Below are 16,874 nucleotides of genomic sequence, written 5' to 3' on the forward strand. Positions count from 1 at the left end.
GTAGCAGATCCCACCGGCATAAATCAGAGTAGGTTCCTGACGGGTGGGTCCTGGCAGCGCGGGTGGGCTCCGGGGTTCCTGGGGAGTCGCGGGGGGATCTTGCCCCGGGAGGTGCCCCCACGGTGGCCTGGCCTGCGGTCAGGGCCCACCGATCCGCTGGCGGGCCTATGCCGTGGGGGAACTCTATTTCTCCGCATCAGCCGCTGTGGTCCTCCACAATGGCTGATGCGGAGACGAACCCTCCCGCGCATGCGCGGGGATGATGCCAGCACGCGCTGGCGCTCCTGCGCTTGCGCCAACTCGCGCCGGACAGCGGAGGCCCTTCGGCGCTGGTTGGCGTGGCGCCAAGCCCCTATCCTGCCGACCGGCGGGGCGCCAACCACTCTGGGGCAGGCCTAGCGCCGGAGTGGTTCACGCCACTCCGTCTCGCCGGGACCACCCGCCCCGCCGGTTACGGGAGAATCCCGCCCAAGATTTCAGAGATCTGCAAGGAACTTGCAGCGAAGTGGAAGCTTCCGGAGGCAAAATTGTTTTTTCATTGTGAAGCCAGGCAGCAAAATAAACACATCTAGAACTTTACCTTTAGGTCCTGGATAGCCTGATTCTCCTGGGGTTCCTTTCAATCCCGGTTTTCCTGGCTGACCTGGTTGGCCTGGGGCACCTGGTTCTGCACCATACACATCACCTGGGAATCCTTTTTGACCTGGAAATCCTGGAGCACCCATTTTCCCTGGAGAGCCTTCATTTCCATCGAGCCCTGGAAGACCTGGTAGTCCCTGATCACCACGTGGTCCAGAAAACCCTGTAAGATTTCATACAAGACATCAAACCTGTAAGGAATGAATGAGAATTGCAATGGTGGTGGTGTGCTACCAATCACTCAAGGGGTCTGGGTTGCTGTGGCAACATGAGCTTTTGCACGCATGTCGTAGTCAGGAGCTTTTGGATAGCAATGGTGGAGACACGAAGTTTCTTCCCATCACATGACTGAATATCTCCCATTTTTACCCTCTATACTTTGGACCTGCTTTGCCAGGATCTGCAAGCTGATAATCAACCTGTTTGGCTGTGTTACGAACACACCTTCCTTGGCCATCGAGTCCTGGGGTGAATCTGGAGCTTAAGACTCAGAGGCAGGGCCTCTACCCATTGTGCCACAAGAGTTGTTGGAATACTCTCCATTTGCCTGGATGAGTGCAGCTCCAACAACACTCAAGAATTTTGACACTATCCACGACAAAGCAATTGCGTGATTGACACCCCTTCCGCAAACATTCACTCCCTCCACCACCGATGCACAGTAGCAGCAGTGTGTACCATCTACAAGATGCACTGCAGGAATTCACCAACCCTCTTTAGGCAGCACCTTCCAAACCCACGACCACTACCATCCAGAAGGACAAGGGCAGCCGGTGCACCCCGACCTGGAGGTTCCCCTCACCGTTCCTCCATTGTCACTGGGTCAAAATCTTGGAACAGCCTCCCTAACAGCGCTGTGGGCGTACACCACAGGGACTGCAGTGGTTCAAGAAGGTAGCTCACCACCACCTTCTGAAGAGAATTTAGGGATAGACTATAAATGCTGGCACGGCCAGCGTGCCCACATTCCGTCAATGAAGTTAAAAACTAGATCCCATCATTTGCTCAATTCTGCTCAGGAAGCCGGAAATAACCATTGCAGGATATGAGTTGCGATCTTCCTGGGGACATCAAGTTAAGAAGCCATCTCCCTGAGCCGCATCCAATTAAAAATGGCTTGTGCACAATGGAAACAGGCGGTCCAATTGGAGAGCCTGTAGCGATATCCATCTCAACGGGAGAGGTAGGCGCTACTGGAGCAGGCAGGAGACTTTGAGAGTAACACAAGTGGAAAAACTCTCTGCACCATTGTGAAAAATTAAAAATTACACATGGCTAAAGTTATCATCTCATCATAATCGAGGTGCAACCCCTCCACAGATTGGCCTGTGGCTCTGGCTCCGTCTCCCAGCGGATCTATCTGGGGTGAGTGAGAGGAAGCATTGATGTAGGCCCTGTTCTGCCACTGGGAAGCCATTTTCCAGTGAAATGCGGCTCCAGTCACAGCATGGGATCCATCCACTGTTAGGGAGGTCCCACTAATGCTATCATCCTTGCCCCAGATCTCCCATCAATGGGCCACACACAGATTCACACAGAACATACAGTGCAGAAGGAGGGCATTCGGCCCATCGAGTCTGCACCGACCCACTTAAGCCCTCACTTCTACCCTATCCCCATAACCCAATAACCCCCTCCTAACATTCTTGGACACTAAGGGCAATTTATCATGGCCAATCCACCTAACCTGCACGTCTTTGGACTGTGGGAGGAAACCGGAGCACCCGGAGGAAACCCACGCAGACACTGGGAGAACGTGCAAACTCCGCACAGACAGTGACCCAGCGGGGAATCGAAGCTGGGATCCTAGCGCTGCGAAGCCACAGTGCTAGCCACATGCGACGCTGTGTTGCCCTAATGGGTTACCCACTGCTGGGTGGCAACTGCTACCAGATTGCCTCATCTTCTGACAAGGTCACTCTGAGCCAAGAATGCATCAGCTGGCCAAACCAACATCGCTCCTGGTCTCACCTCCTAACCTGCCTTACTGGGACCCAGGAAAATGGCAACCAATAAATCCAAATAAACCACATTAACAGTAAAAGCCTCCTGCCAGTCTCAACTGGTAAATCAGCAGCAGACTAGTTGTAAAAAATAAATTCTTTGGATTACTATCAGGACTTAGAATCCTGAAAACCCAACTGCAGAATTCCAACACACTCCAAAACGATGAAAAAGGCAATTGAGCAAAATGTTAAACTGTCTTCCATTAGAACATGGTTCAGAAATATCTAGAATATAAATCTTTCACCCTGACCACTTGTTTTCCCATCAGCAGGAGTTTCGCATAGTTCAATAGCGATCAGCATCCCTAGTCTGGAGGCATGGGACACTTTGGACGCTTCTAACCCCAGCTTGGGTATTTAGCAGGACTCAGCCTGAACAGGCTGCAACTGGATTATAAGGTATTATTTCCGGTTGTTCCTCCAGCTGACATCCGGTCAGTAGTTGGCTTCCTACTGGGTTTTGACTCCATTAGAGACTGGCTGCAACGTCAGAGCTATCTGATCAGTGAGGAGGGAGATGTAACTTTGCTCTCATGCACAAACCTTCCCTTTTCAAATTATTGACCGCTGTTATTTATGACCCCAATGCTGTTCTTTGCGAGGCATTGCAGAATCTCGTTTAGCACCATTAACAAACTGATGGAGGGAAACCGGTCAGGATATTCCTTTGTAGTGGCATGCACCCACCCAACTACCGTTTCGGGTGTCAGGTCTGTCTGACACGTGGCCAACACAAGATGGCCACCGACAGTACTTCTGCAAATGCACACAATCCAATGATGTGACTCGCAAGAGATGCAAATCCACCCTCATAAACGATGACAGCTTGTTTTTGACAGCCTTGAAATTTTAATAATGAATCTTACTCCATTGCCCAAGTACCACCAAAATAATTAACACCATGAAAAAAAAATAACGCAATCAGGTGGAAGTCATCAGTGTGAACCCAGGGTGAGGACATTTCCCAGTCTCTGCCTCTCGTGCTTACTCTTCCTCTCGCCTGCCATTTCTTTCGATATTTCATCTCTTAATAAATGTTTAAAAGGACACCAGTGCGATGTGTCACTGGGAGTCGGGGGTGAGATGGGCGGGCAGAATGGGTCCCACTCGTTCCAGACCTGTGAGGTTTGGGGTGAGCTCTGGGATGGAGGTGATTGGCAAAAGTGTTAACTTGATCCTGGCGGTGCTGTAATATTTGTAATTCCAGGGCCAGCGATGGTCGTACATGTCCCCTTGGCGCATTGCCCCCTATAAAGATAGCAGCCACGCATACACCTGTGCATGTGTGGCATTGGCAGCAAATGCAGCCTGGTTTGAATCATTTTCAACCACTTCACCTCCCATGTGTGGGAGCTGCAGAAAATGGTTGCTGCTGAAAATCCCAACACGTTAAGCACATTGACAAAGTTTCCATCCAGTTCCCTCCATTTTGAACCACAACTGATGGAGGACAGGATATTGGACAAGTCTCTTTTTCCAGTCCCTGCTGAGTTACTTTAAAGTTGCTGTTGTTTGTTTTGGGTCGGCACTTTCCGGTCTCCCTGTGGTGGGGTTGCCCCGTAGCAGGTGCGGCAACCCATTCAAATGTCCAGACAATTTAGGCCTTGCTGTCTCGAAATGCCAAATGGTTATGGCATGAGTACCATTTGGTATAGTCTGACTGGCTCTTGCTGCTACTGGGGTGACAATAACGTTACTCCATACTTTCCATCGTATTCACATGTCTGACCCACTTTTTCACCCCACCTGCCCGAACAATGGCAGAGAAACCAGGAGCAAATTCCCACCTGCAAACTCGGACACGTAACCAATGCCCATGGAGTTCTCAATCTTTTGCAAGTTCTGGTTCAGCATTTACCTGGGTGGCCGGATTCTCCCAACACGCCTGGAGATCCAGGAGGTCCTTTCGGTCCAACAAATCCGGGTCGTCCTGAACTGCCTGGAAAACCTGGTCTGCCCTTTGAACCTATGAGGTATTTGAGAATGAAGAATGACTTAAAAATTCAAATTGGAAAACAACTTTTTTGTCTTGATTACTTCCCCGCTAACTGGTACAGAAGAAGAAATACAGATATACTCGTGGTGCCACTTTTAAACTGCGCACATTCCCTCACACCTCTCTTTTCCACATTGCTTGATCGTCACTTGCTAATACCACACGGTAGTAGACGTTGGTACTTGTTCCACTGTCTTGTTTACAGCCTATGGACAATCTCTTTCACCCATCATCCCAATCAAGTTATCTATGGCTGCAACCTTGCCCCTCGCCTGAGGTGTGGTGATCCTCAGGTTAAACCAACACCAGTCAGCTCTCCCTCTCAAAGTAGGGAAGCAGCCTATGGTCATCTGGGACTATGGTGGCTGCAGTAGTTAGCTGCTGAAGTTACAAATGAATCGTTTCACTATTGCTTTATTCATTCTGACCAGCAATATCTTAGCAGAATGTGTTGAAACAGATTACCATATCATTTTATTTAGAATAAAGGTCCTTCAGTCTACTGAGCTCATTTCATTCCTAAAAAAGCATACGCACAATCACACTGCCAAAGCCAGCGTTAAAGGATCCTATGACATGCAACATAACTAGATATATCCCCATTAAGTGAAAATAATGGTCAGCATCCAGACAGTCTTGTTGTCAACTGAATAACAAACAATTATTTAATTTGAGTTCCGAAGAGTCATATTGGACTCAAAATGTTGGGCGCGATCTACCAGCCATGTTATGCCACAAATGGGGACCAGACAGAACAGCACTCAAGGTCCCCAGGTGCTTTCCTTTCTGGGTAGGGTGGCACCCTGGCACTGCTAGTGCCACCTGGGCACCTTGACAGTGACAGCCTGGCATCCTGACAACTGGCCAGGCTGTCAGCTGGCAGGGGCATTGCCAGGCTGGTGGTGCCAAGCTGGCATTTTTCCTGTGCTGCAGATCGGGCCCAGGGTATCCTGTGCTGGTGTGGAGAGTTGTGTGTGTGTGGGGGGGGGGGCATATCTACCCAAAGGGAAGTTCAATCGTGTGGCGTTTCTCAGCGTGGCGTTTAGCCATCCAGCTAAACACGCTCGCTACGGGACTCTGTTCCCATTTGGGTCGGTCACGCCCGTTAACTCCGTTTCTCACTCTACAGGTGCTGCCAGACCTGCTGAGATTTTTCAGCACTTTCTGTTTATATTTCATTATTTACTCCCCGAGGCCTAAATTTATGAACTTCTGCCTCGAATAGCGGAACTTGTTTTCAGAGCTCAATGAATTAGCATCAACTAACTTTGTTACAAGTTCATTTTGAACATTAATGTCCAGTCGTGAATCTCACTCTATACTTAACGACTTCACATTAATAGGTACAAAACTGCCCAAAAAGCCCGGTGTCGACAAACTAAAACATTGCCTCGTCCACAGCCATGGCAATTCCGTTTTCAGTTCTCCGTACAGGTTGTCGGTTCCAGCAGATATCTCTGTCTCTTTGCAGCAAAGTTGCCACAGTTAGAAATGACAGGTACCGCCCTGGGAAACATTTCAGCTGAGCTGTCCAACGCATGCACGGTTCTGCGCAGAGAACTTACCTGGGATACCTGGTACTCCGGGTCGCCCCAACGAGCCTCTGCCGCCTGAGACCTCACAGGGCAGAACGGTTCCTGTAAAATCGCACAGGAAGAGAACTTCAGGAATATTACCACTCAAAATAATTTCAAAGCCGGTACCGTGGGCACAAAGAACAGACTTATGTACAAAGACGTACGCATACACTTATGCATGCAGGCACATGCATCCATGAACGTGAGCAGGCCCACACTGATACATTAGCAGTGTGTTAACATACTCTAAATCATCTTCCATAGTGAAGTAACACTGTGCTCATGGCTGATTCATGACTGTGAAAACCATTTGCACACAGTGATTGCAGTAGCTACAGAAAGTGGTATCTATCACAGTGACACTGTGCAGAGTGGATGGATGAAGACAGACCATGATAAAATCTGGATGACTAATGCACTGATTTATACACTATCTGAAAAGTCCTCAATGGGAATAAAAATCTAGTTAATCTCTCGTTTCGTTTTTGGTGAAGCATGGCGAGGGCAATGGGAGGATATTGTGCCCTGTGCTTGGATATGTAGTAAAACACAATTTTAGAGTCATAGATTCTGCTGTTATTTTAATAATTTCTATGTCTGTATTTGGAATAGAAACTGTCTGTTGTCATGTTGCAATTACACAGTCAGGTAGGTAGCATTTCCATTGACAGGTGTGTGTAATTACAGTGGGACAAATTTACCGTGGTGATTTCCATGATCAATACTGACATAGAAATTTATAATAGTGTGGGCAGATGTCAAGCTACAGATACGGCTTATCCCATTTATCTTCTTCAAAAAGTAAGTATTTTACTCTCGTCTTCATCCTTCTTTGAAGTCCAAAGATATGCAGGTTAGGTGGATTGGCCATACTAAATTACCCCTTAGTGTCCAGGCATTTTACGGGTTAAGTGGGATTACGGGGTTGCAGGGATAGGGTGAGAGTCTGGTTCGGGTGCTTTTTCCGAGGTTTGGCGTAGACTTGATAGGCTGAATGGCCTTCTTCTGCACTGTAGGGATTCTATGATTTAAAAGTTTGGGAAGGGAAACTTCCTACAGAAGTGACTTGCTGTATATTGTTGAGCCTCCCCTAATGGTGAAGTGAACCAGCAGGTATAATATTCAGCCATGTTGAATGGAAAGGACCTTGCCTTATGCTGTGAGCTGACCTCAATTATGCAGTAACATTAAGTCACTATGGCCATGGTGAGCATTACAACTGCCCTCAATGACCCTGGCTAAGGTGAGATGGCTGGGAGAGAATAATCTCCCAAGAGTTGGGCAACCAATTAAGCTGATCACAGCTCTGATTTTTTCTGATTTTGCAGAGTGACCCCCCCCCCTCCCCCCTCCCTCACTGCATGTGGAGACTGCCATCATGTTGGAGACAGTTTCCATGTGGCAGGCTCGAGGGTGGGATGGGGATATGCAGTCCACCTCAGGGAGGATTACACAGCAGGTCAACTCCGCTAAGTGTGGGCTTGGTGGTTAATTATGCTGCAAAGATACACAGGTGAAGGGCATTTCTTAATTAAGTACTTAGAGTACTTGCAAAGAAAGACCGCTGGGACACTGGGTTAGTAGGTAAGAAACAGACATATGTAATGCTGCACTCTATTAGTAAACCTATTATCAAGAAAATAATTAATGTCCAGTTTTACATTTCACCAAGTGGCTTGGGATCGCTATTAACACTCGGGACCCCTATTTGATCCCAACATCAAGATCATGAAGCCTGCCGGGATCTCAATACTGAGAATGGCAAGTTCTTGTAGCTCATGATATGTACACATTAATGGAGCAATCGGCCAAAATTTCCATGTGAGAATCCCATGGGATACGTGATAACTAGAGGTTTAGGGACTCATGTGGTCTCTGCAAATTCCCATGGGATACGTGATAACTAGAGGTTTAGGGACTCCCGTGGTCTCTGCTTGGAGGATTGGAATTGGAATGGTCTGTGCTCAGACAGGGAAAATTGTTGCTCGGGCAAAGCACTGGGGATGAGCATCAGGCTACATAACACCCTTCGACCGTATCCCAAACCTGATTCAGCATTCAGGGTCATTGAGGGCAGACAGAAATTGGAGGGCAAGGAAAAATAATTTTGAAGAAGAGAATGGTTGGTCGAGCAAGGGGGTTGGTCCATTTGAAATCAATTGTTTAGATTTTTCCACTAATGAGAAAGTCACCCATTTCATGACAGGCCAGTAATAATGCAAATGAAATTAATTTATAGATTGATGCTTTCATCCATTTATCCAGATGGAACATAGTAATTTAATAGTCTGTAGAACAGTGTGCACTGATAGCATGCATGAAAGAAGATAGAAAATAGTCTTGGTGCAGTTATTTTCCATTTAAAAAGAGTTACTACTGCAGTGTACAGCTGTAACATGCAAATTATGGTACTGAAGACTTTTGGCAATGATGTAAGGATTGGGGGCTCCTGCCATCATCGCCATGGTAACCTTTTTTGAGGATTGTGGCCTCTCACCTCCCTCTGTGTGAAGATTGCCTTCGTCACCGTTTTCCCCACAACAACAGCCACCTGTAGTGTCCATGCAAAGGACGTGAAATCAGTCAAGAGGGGCATGAACACAGTAGAAACGTGAGTGCTTTCTCTCTTTTAAGTGGCATCTTCTGACAGGAATAAACCGGTCATCCGCTCACCTCAGAAACTTTTTACCAATTATTGCCGCTAACCAAAAAATACAGTCACTTTATATTCTTTCTACTGAACTACATCAGATTTAGACCAAACCTGGAAATTGATATGTGTTCCCTTTTAAACCTGCCGCTTGTCAGAATGAATCACACCTGGAATTTGAAACTAGTCCACTCAGCTCTGAGGAAGGATCGTCTTCACTTGGGCTTTGTTAACCATTGGACGGGATTCTCCGTTTCGGAGACTGAAGGTTGACTCTGACGCAGAATTCGTGGACTTTCACAACAGCAAAACTGGAGCCGAACCTGGATCGATTCAGCAACTGTGGAGGGGCTAGCACTGGCGCCACGTGGAACACAATCGATTCCAATGAGAAATGGTGCGGGATTCGCCGGGTCCGTGATTGACACTCAGGAGGCTGACAAGCTGCAACTGCAAATACACATTACAATCCCCACACACATTCATCCCAGCCAACAAGATGGCAGTGGTTGTGCTGGAGCACGCCCATACAGATGATGGGTCAGCTGGGGCCATAGGGCACCTAGGGGGTGGCTGGGGGGAGGGGGGACACCAATAGACCCATCACCTTAAATTCACAGTGGACTGTTAGCGCCATGCGCAGCTGCATGGCTGCCTTGCGGCAGCGACAATGGTGTTCCGGGCCCGTCCACCCCGACCCCACAGCCCAGCTTCTGGTAACCCCCGCTACTACCCCTGGCTCTAGTAGAAGCCCCCCCGGCCAGCGGCGCACACTATGGTGATGTTGGAAACTTTCCGTACCCTCTCTCTCCCTCAACAGCCACGACGCCGGTTTCACGATTTTTAAAAGCACAAGTGAACCGCGCTGTCAGGAACCCGGCCCATTGGAGGTGGAGGCCCTGGAGAATATCGGGTCAGGCCCGCTAATGATATGCAAATAGTGTTCACTGTACGTGTGTTCCAGAATGCACTGATACCGCTATTGAGATGGCGGAGAATTACGATTTGGCGTCAAATTAGCACCCGCTGCGATTTTAGCGTCGGACCCTATTCTGTGCTCAATCTCACTTCGCGATTTCGGCAGCAGACGACGGAGAATCCCACCCATTGCAACATAAAACCTGTACAACACAGTATGTAAAGGTATAGGGAAAATCTCCCTCATCCCAAATTTCCTCAGGGTGCTCTGGCAGACTCCTGCTGTAACTCTGGCAGGAGTCCACAGGTACACACTGAGAAATGACAGGGACTTGCTTTATTGGGTTTTTGACTTCCTCCACTCATTGTGAAAAGGGGAGAGATTTACGGACATCCCTTTCTAAGGCCAGTAATGTCAGGGGCAGTCCAAGGTGCAGACATTCCCAAGGGTAGATCACTCTTCCCCAGCTTAACCAGGAAATAGCCATGCTGCTGGAAAACGTGGTTGCCATTGTCACTTGAAACCAAGAGGGCTGAAGGGTAGCATGGTAGCATGCTACCAGCACGGGGCAGCAGGGTAGCATGGTGGTTAGCATAAATGCTTCACAGCTCCAGGGTCCCAGGTTCGATTCCCGGCTGGGTCACTGTCTGTGTGGAGTCTGCATGTCCTCCCCCTGTGTGCGTGGGTTTCCTCCGGGTGCTCCGGTTTCCTCCCACAGTCCAAAGATGTGCGGGTTAGGTGGATTGGCCATGCTAAATTGCCCGTAGTGTCCTAATAAATGTAAGGTTAAGGGGGGGGGGGGTTGTTGGGTTACGGGTATAGGGTGGATATGTGGGTTTGAGTAGGGTGATCATGGCTCGGCACAACATTGAGGGCCGAAGGGCCTGTTCTGTGCTGTACTGTTCTATGTTCTATGAAGTGTATTGGACTCCAGGAGGATTGCAAGGAGTTTAAACAGGAACATACTCAATTTCCAGTATACTCTGTAGACTTGATACATTGTAACAACAGCACTCAGCAAATCTTTAATCTACATCCATTGCGCAAGTACCATTTTACAGGCCAAAGACAACTTTTGTTGAAGTACATTTCACCCCCACCCCCAAGTTAACATTAAATTCAGGTCTAATGCTTTTAAACACTTACTTATGACATTATGGTCTCAAAAATGTTAATGAATAGAGTGTTAACAAAGGAAACTGAGCAATTTTTAAAACGTACTTGGCCATTTCGTTGCTGACAAACCATAGTGTATAACAATTGCAACATCTCAACAACTGAACAGAAATTTTTTAGTAATACATAAATGAAAGGGTATCAGTTGATATTGCACTCCATACCTGGCGACCCTGGAAAACCTGGTGCTCCTGGTATTCCGTCGACGCCTGGATCACCTGGAGGACCTTGGAAACCAGGAGGGCCTGGGAATCCAACGCCTGGTGCACCCCTCTCACCTGGGGGACCCTTTCGGCCGGGACTGCCTGGGAGACCTTTAGATCCCGGATAACCGTGTCCAGTGTCACCCTGTGTAACATGAAGACCATGGTCAGATAGTGAAACCATACGCTACTTCATTCAGGGTCACAGCCAGATTAGCTAGTGTCACATATCCTCCTCGTCACAAATTCAAGGCATGTAACATTAATTTTAAGATCAATGGAATGACCTCGCGCAAAGGCTTAGTGAATAAATGCTACCTGCTGCATTTGTAGGCAGGAACCTGCAGTTGAACAGGGGTTGTCCCCTACAGTCCAGTATGCAGCTAGAAGACACAAACTAGGAATCTTTCAAAGTTTGATCACTAGACTATGTTGAACTAGCTGTTCTCAGATACAGTGAGTGGAGGAGTATGATGGACCGTAGTGCCCCTGGACTGAGGAAGAGAAAGCTATTCTGAATTTGCACTGCTCAATGAGTCATGCTGAAAAGTTCAACTGCACAAATATCAGGGGCAGATTTAATTGTTCATTCTTGCACACTATGAAATAACCTTTGCCCAGGCTCATGTTTGAAAAAATGGCAGCTTAGGAAGACTCGAAGAGAAAGTGCAAACTCCACACGGTCACCCGAGGCCGCAATCGAACCCGGGTCCCTAGAGCTGTGAGGCAGCAGTGCTAACCACTGGGCCACCATGGCGGCCCCAATACCTCCATGGTTGCGAGTGGTCGTCCCATGGCTTCTGGGCAGTGGTCCTCCTTGCCGTGGGTGAGGGAGATATTTAATTCCAGCACTGGTCGCGGAACCCTTTGAAGATGGCGCACTAATCTCTGTGGAGACGGCCTTGCTAGCTCTATCAGGCCCCTCTGTCAGAGTGACGTTGTAAACAATGCCCCCACATTTTCTATACACTCAGTGCCAGGAAATCTGGTCTGAAAACTTGGAAGTGCAGTGCACCTGGATAGATACACTCCTGACACTGACAAAGTTTGGTAAAATTCTGCCTAACGTTTTTGAGTGTCAAAAGGATATAATTATATTTTCTCTTGTTGAAGAATGTCATTGCTTTACAATTGTGTGGTGCGAATGTTACTTGACACTTATTAGTCCAAGCCTGGATATTGTGCTGGTCTTGCTGCACTTGGACATGGACTGCTTCAGTATGTGAGGATTCGCGAATGGTTTTGAACGGTTTGCAATCATAAAAATGTTTACGTTAACAGTGCAATGAAGTTACTGTGAAAAGTCCCTAGTCGCCACATTCCAGCTCTTGTTCGGGGGGGAGAATTCAGAATGTCCAATTCACCTAACAAGCACGTCTTTTGTGACGTGTGGGAGGAAACCCACACAGACACGGGGAGAACGCGCAGACTCCGCACAGACAGTGAACCAAACCAGGAATGTGCTAACCACAGTGCTGCCGTGCCACCCTAAACATCCTCACTTATGTTGGGGGAAGGTCATTGATGAAGCAGCAAAAGATGGCTGAACCTCAAACGCTGCCCTGAGAAACTAATGTAGCAATGTCCTGGACAAGATGACTTGTCTTTAACCACCACAACCATCTTCCATGGTGCTAGGTATGATTCCAAATAGTGGAGAGTTTTCACCCTGATTTCCATTGACTTCACTTTTGCGAGGGGGCAGAGTGACAGGCCCAGGCAATGCCACCTGGCTCAGACTGGCACTGCTGGCACAGATTGGTGCTGTCCCAACACAGGTTGGCAGTGCCAGCCTATGCCAGGGGCTTTGCTGGGACAGGCCCTCTCGGGAGTCCCATTTGGCGGAGGGTCCCACTATGTGTGGTGGGGTTGGGGGGGGGGGGGGGGGTGGGGGTCTTGCCATAGAAGGGGGGTGAATTTAGCATTGAAGAGGATTGTGGGCATTTGCTCATGAAAGGGAGCGTGCCCGCAATGCGGGGGAGGAGAGGAGATAATCCCTAATAGTTGGAGGGGGTTGGGGGAGCCCCCAATTCCTTTGTGGCTGGGGGAAGGAGTTGCCTGATGCTTTTTTGTTAAAGAAAATATTATATTGAGGCATATATAATTTTAACATTCTAAATAACAGAGCAGTCCAGCACACTCATAAACCACACAATAACATGCCCAACTTCCCCCTGCCCTAACTCCTACCTACCCATATATTAGATTCCCTGCCCTTATCCTTCACTTCCTTGCCTCCCCTTTCCCCCCCCCCCCCCCATCTTCTTGCTGACGGTCAGTTTTCCTTAAAGAGGTCGATGAACGGCTGCCACCCATGAGCGAAGCCCTGTAATGAACCGCTTAAGGCGAACGTCCTGATGCTTGTTGTGGGGGTCCTCCATCTCCGTGGGGTGGGATTCAAGCTTAGCGCTGATCCTGATGCCCATTGAAGTTGGTGTGCCAATCTTTGTGGAGCCGGACTTGGCGGCTTGATCAGGCCCACTCTACCAGGCTGATGGCATAAACCATGCCCCGCGCCACCCCGCAATTTCTTTTGTCAAAGCGACTGAAGATCTGGGGTGGGCTGGTGGGCAACACAAATGGCCATTGACCTTGGCGGCAGGGGAGACCCTGTTTCCCCCAGAAAACATGCCTGCAGGAGTGGGGTGCAGAAAATCCCAGCCTCAACTTTAATTTTATTGGAAGGACAGTTCAAGAAATCAATGAGAAGATGGCCTGACTCAGACGGAATTACCAATATAACTTATTTTCCATGAGGCTGTGAACCAAGAGATATTACTATGTATATTTATATATCTATTAACTCACCAAGGAACTCACCAACGTTCCTTGGACAGCACTTTCCAAACCTACCACCGCTACCATCTAGAAGAATGGGCAGCAGACACGTGGGAACACCACCACCTGAAGGTTCCATTCCAAATCACTCATATGGCTGGCCCGGTCGCACAGTGGTTAGCACTATTGCTTCACAGCGCCAGAGTCCCAGGTTCGATTCTCGCTTGTGTCACTGTCTGTGCGGAGTCTGCACGTTCTCCCCATGTTTGCATGGGTTTCCTCCGGGTGCTCCAGTTTCCTCCCACAAGTCCCATATGACGTGCTTGTTAGGTGAATTGGACATTCTGAATTCTCCCTCAGTGTACCCAAACAGGTGCCGGAATGTGGCGACTAGGGTTTTTTCACAGTAAATTCATTGAAGGGTTAATGTAAGCCTACTTGTGACACTAATCAAGATTATTATTATCATCCTGACTTGGAAATATATTGCCGTTTCGTTACTGTCGCTGGGTCAAAGTCCTGGAACTCCCTCCCTAACAGCACTGTGTGTTTACCTACACCCACGGCTGCAGCGGTTCAAGAAGGCAGCTCATCACCACCTGCGGTAGGTTAATTAGTGATGGGAAATAAATGCTGGCTGAGATGGCAATGCCCACATCCCATGAATAATATTTAAAAACTTGATAGATCAATAGTCCTTGGTAAAGTTCTATCACTGTCCTTCATCCCCATGCCCTCTAATATTAAAACGCGCAGCATTACATGAGACATTAAACTCCAATGATACTTACAGGTCTTCCTGGAGATCCGCCCAGACCTGGGATGCCATCCCTTCCCGGTTTTCCTGGAGTGCCTGAAGGTCCTCTTGGCCCTGGATTGCCAGGATCTCCCTTTTGCCCTACAAAATAGAATTATTTTTTAAACGTCTAAAAGCCTGTGGTCTTGAAATTATGCTGTTGCGTGCAACCATGTAATACTTATTAGCGGAAGCAGTAGACCATGCACGATAACTGAGCTAAAGCCTCTGTCGAAATAGTGGCTTTTAAACAAGAAAAATTATTGCAGATGCTGAAAATCTGAAATAAAACCAGAAATTGATTGAAATGTTGGGGCAGCACGGTGGCGCAGTGGTTAGCATTGCTGCCTCACGGCGTGGCGGTCCCAGGTTCGATCCCGGCTCTGAGTCACTGTCCATGTGGAGTTTGTACATTCTCCCTGTGTTTGTGTGGGTTTCAACCTCACAACCCAAAGTTGTGCAGGGTAGGTGGATTGGCCACGCTAAATTGCCCCTTAACTGGAATTGCCCCTTAATGAATTGGGTACTCTAAATTTATAATAAATAAATAAATAAAATGAAATATTAAGTACATCAGGCAGGGCCCATGTCGAGACGAACATAGATAACCTTTCAGGTCAATGTTGTTTTGCCAGAACTAGCTCTGTACTTGATTAAACCTTTACGTTGCATCATTAACCCTCGCCATTTAATCATTCCTGCCCTCTACCCAATCAAACACTCTCTTCCCTGTGCCTTTTTCTTGTCTCTTTATTTGCTTAAAAACTTTGGTTCTTCCTGTTTATGAAGCAACCTGAAACGTTACCTCTATTGGTCGCTTCCCAGATGCGACTTCACCTGCTGAATATTTCCATCGTTTCCTGTTTTTATTTCAAGCTCAGCCAGAGTCAAAGTCCAAACCCTTTTGAGTTTTTAAAATCTGGTGCCTTTTTTGTTTCTTCATTCAATTTTACAACCTGCCAGATCCAGCAACGGTACTTAAATACAGCAGTTATTTTCTGATCAGATCCAGCTCAACATAACCAGGTTCAGCCAAGTTACATGCTCGGTTTCATCGCAGTAACGACCGCTTTTGAAACTCAGATGCTGAATTGATGAGTTGTTCCTTCAGTTAGCTGAACAATGAGATCCTCTGATAGTCCGGTGTGACCAAACAGAACTCACCTGAGTATTGTATTCTCCATAACAGAGCGCTAGCAAAGGGTAGGAAAATCCACAGAGTCACGAGGCATTTTATGTTATCTCTAAGAAACATCTCAAAGCTTGTGACATGCAAAGAAATACTGAATGCAGTGACTGCTACTAAACGGTAAAGAGGACAGCTACGGGCCGGTATTCTCCGACGTTGGTTCGCCTCGCTACCGCTGCCGGCGAGAATGGGGAATTTGGCACTCAGCTAAATCGTCATTCGCTGCAGCGGGAACAGAGAATCTCGCCGGCGTGAAGGAACGAAGAATCCCGCCCATGATTTTCAGTGATGGTAGTTGACAAAAGGTTATTGGACAGATCTCCCCACACTTCACATGGTGCAGTGTGAAAGAAGAACAGCTATTTGGGAAAGGAGTTCCCTGACTTGTCTTTCCTGTCATTCATTAAATCATAGAATTATCGAATTTACAGTGCAGAAGGAGGCCATTCAGCCCATCGACTCTACACCAGCCCTTGGAAAGAGCACCCCATCCAAGCCCACACGTCCACCCTATCCCCGTATCCCAGTAACCCCACCCCATCTTTTTGGACACTGAGGACAATTTACCATGGCCAATCCACCTAACCTGCACATCTTTGGACTGTGAGAGGAAACCGGAGCACCCGGAGGAAAGCCACGCAGACACGGGGAGAACGTGCAGACTCCGCACAGACAGTGACCCAAGCGGGAATTGAACCTGGGACCCTGGAGCTGTGGAGCAACTGTGCTAACCACTGTGATGTCCCTACATTGGCAGTACTTTCCCTATTTTTCCAGAGACTCATATGGCCAGCCACAACTTCTCACTTGCACAGTGAGCGGACACTCAAGCAAAACCAGTTTTTAAAGCTGCAGTTGTTTGAGAGTTCGCATTTTCCCTGGAACTGTCCGATTTTGTTAAAATGACTAATGTCCCTTGAGATTTTGTGAGGAAATACGTGGTAC

General features: G+C 47.9%; 1 protein-coding gene across 1 annotated transcript in view; it reads right to left on the reverse strand.

The window, feature by feature from the left end:
- The window catches only part of LOC119951333 (collagen alpha-6(IV) chain-like), a 424,187-nt gene that overhangs the window by 87,504 nt on the left and 319,809 nt on the right, over positions 1-16,874 (reverse strand). Inside the window, 6 exon segments of the mRNA XM_038774449.1 lie at positions 581-802; positions 4,504-4,611; positions 6,207-6,278; positions 8,716-8,769; positions 11,128-11,311; positions 14,736-14,842. Coding sequence (XP_038630377.1) covers positions 581-802; positions 4,504-4,611; positions 6,207-6,278; positions 8,716-8,769; positions 11,128-11,311; positions 14,736-14,842 — 747 coding nt within the window.

The sequence above is a fragment of the Scyliorhinus canicula genome, chromosome 17 (assembly GCF_902713615.1).
Source record: "Scyliorhinus canicula chromosome 17, sScyCan1.1, whole genome shotgun sequence".
Taxonomy (NCBI): Eukaryota; Metazoa; Chordata; class Chondrichthyes; order Carcharhiniformes; family Scyliorhinidae; genus Scyliorhinus; species Scyliorhinus canicula.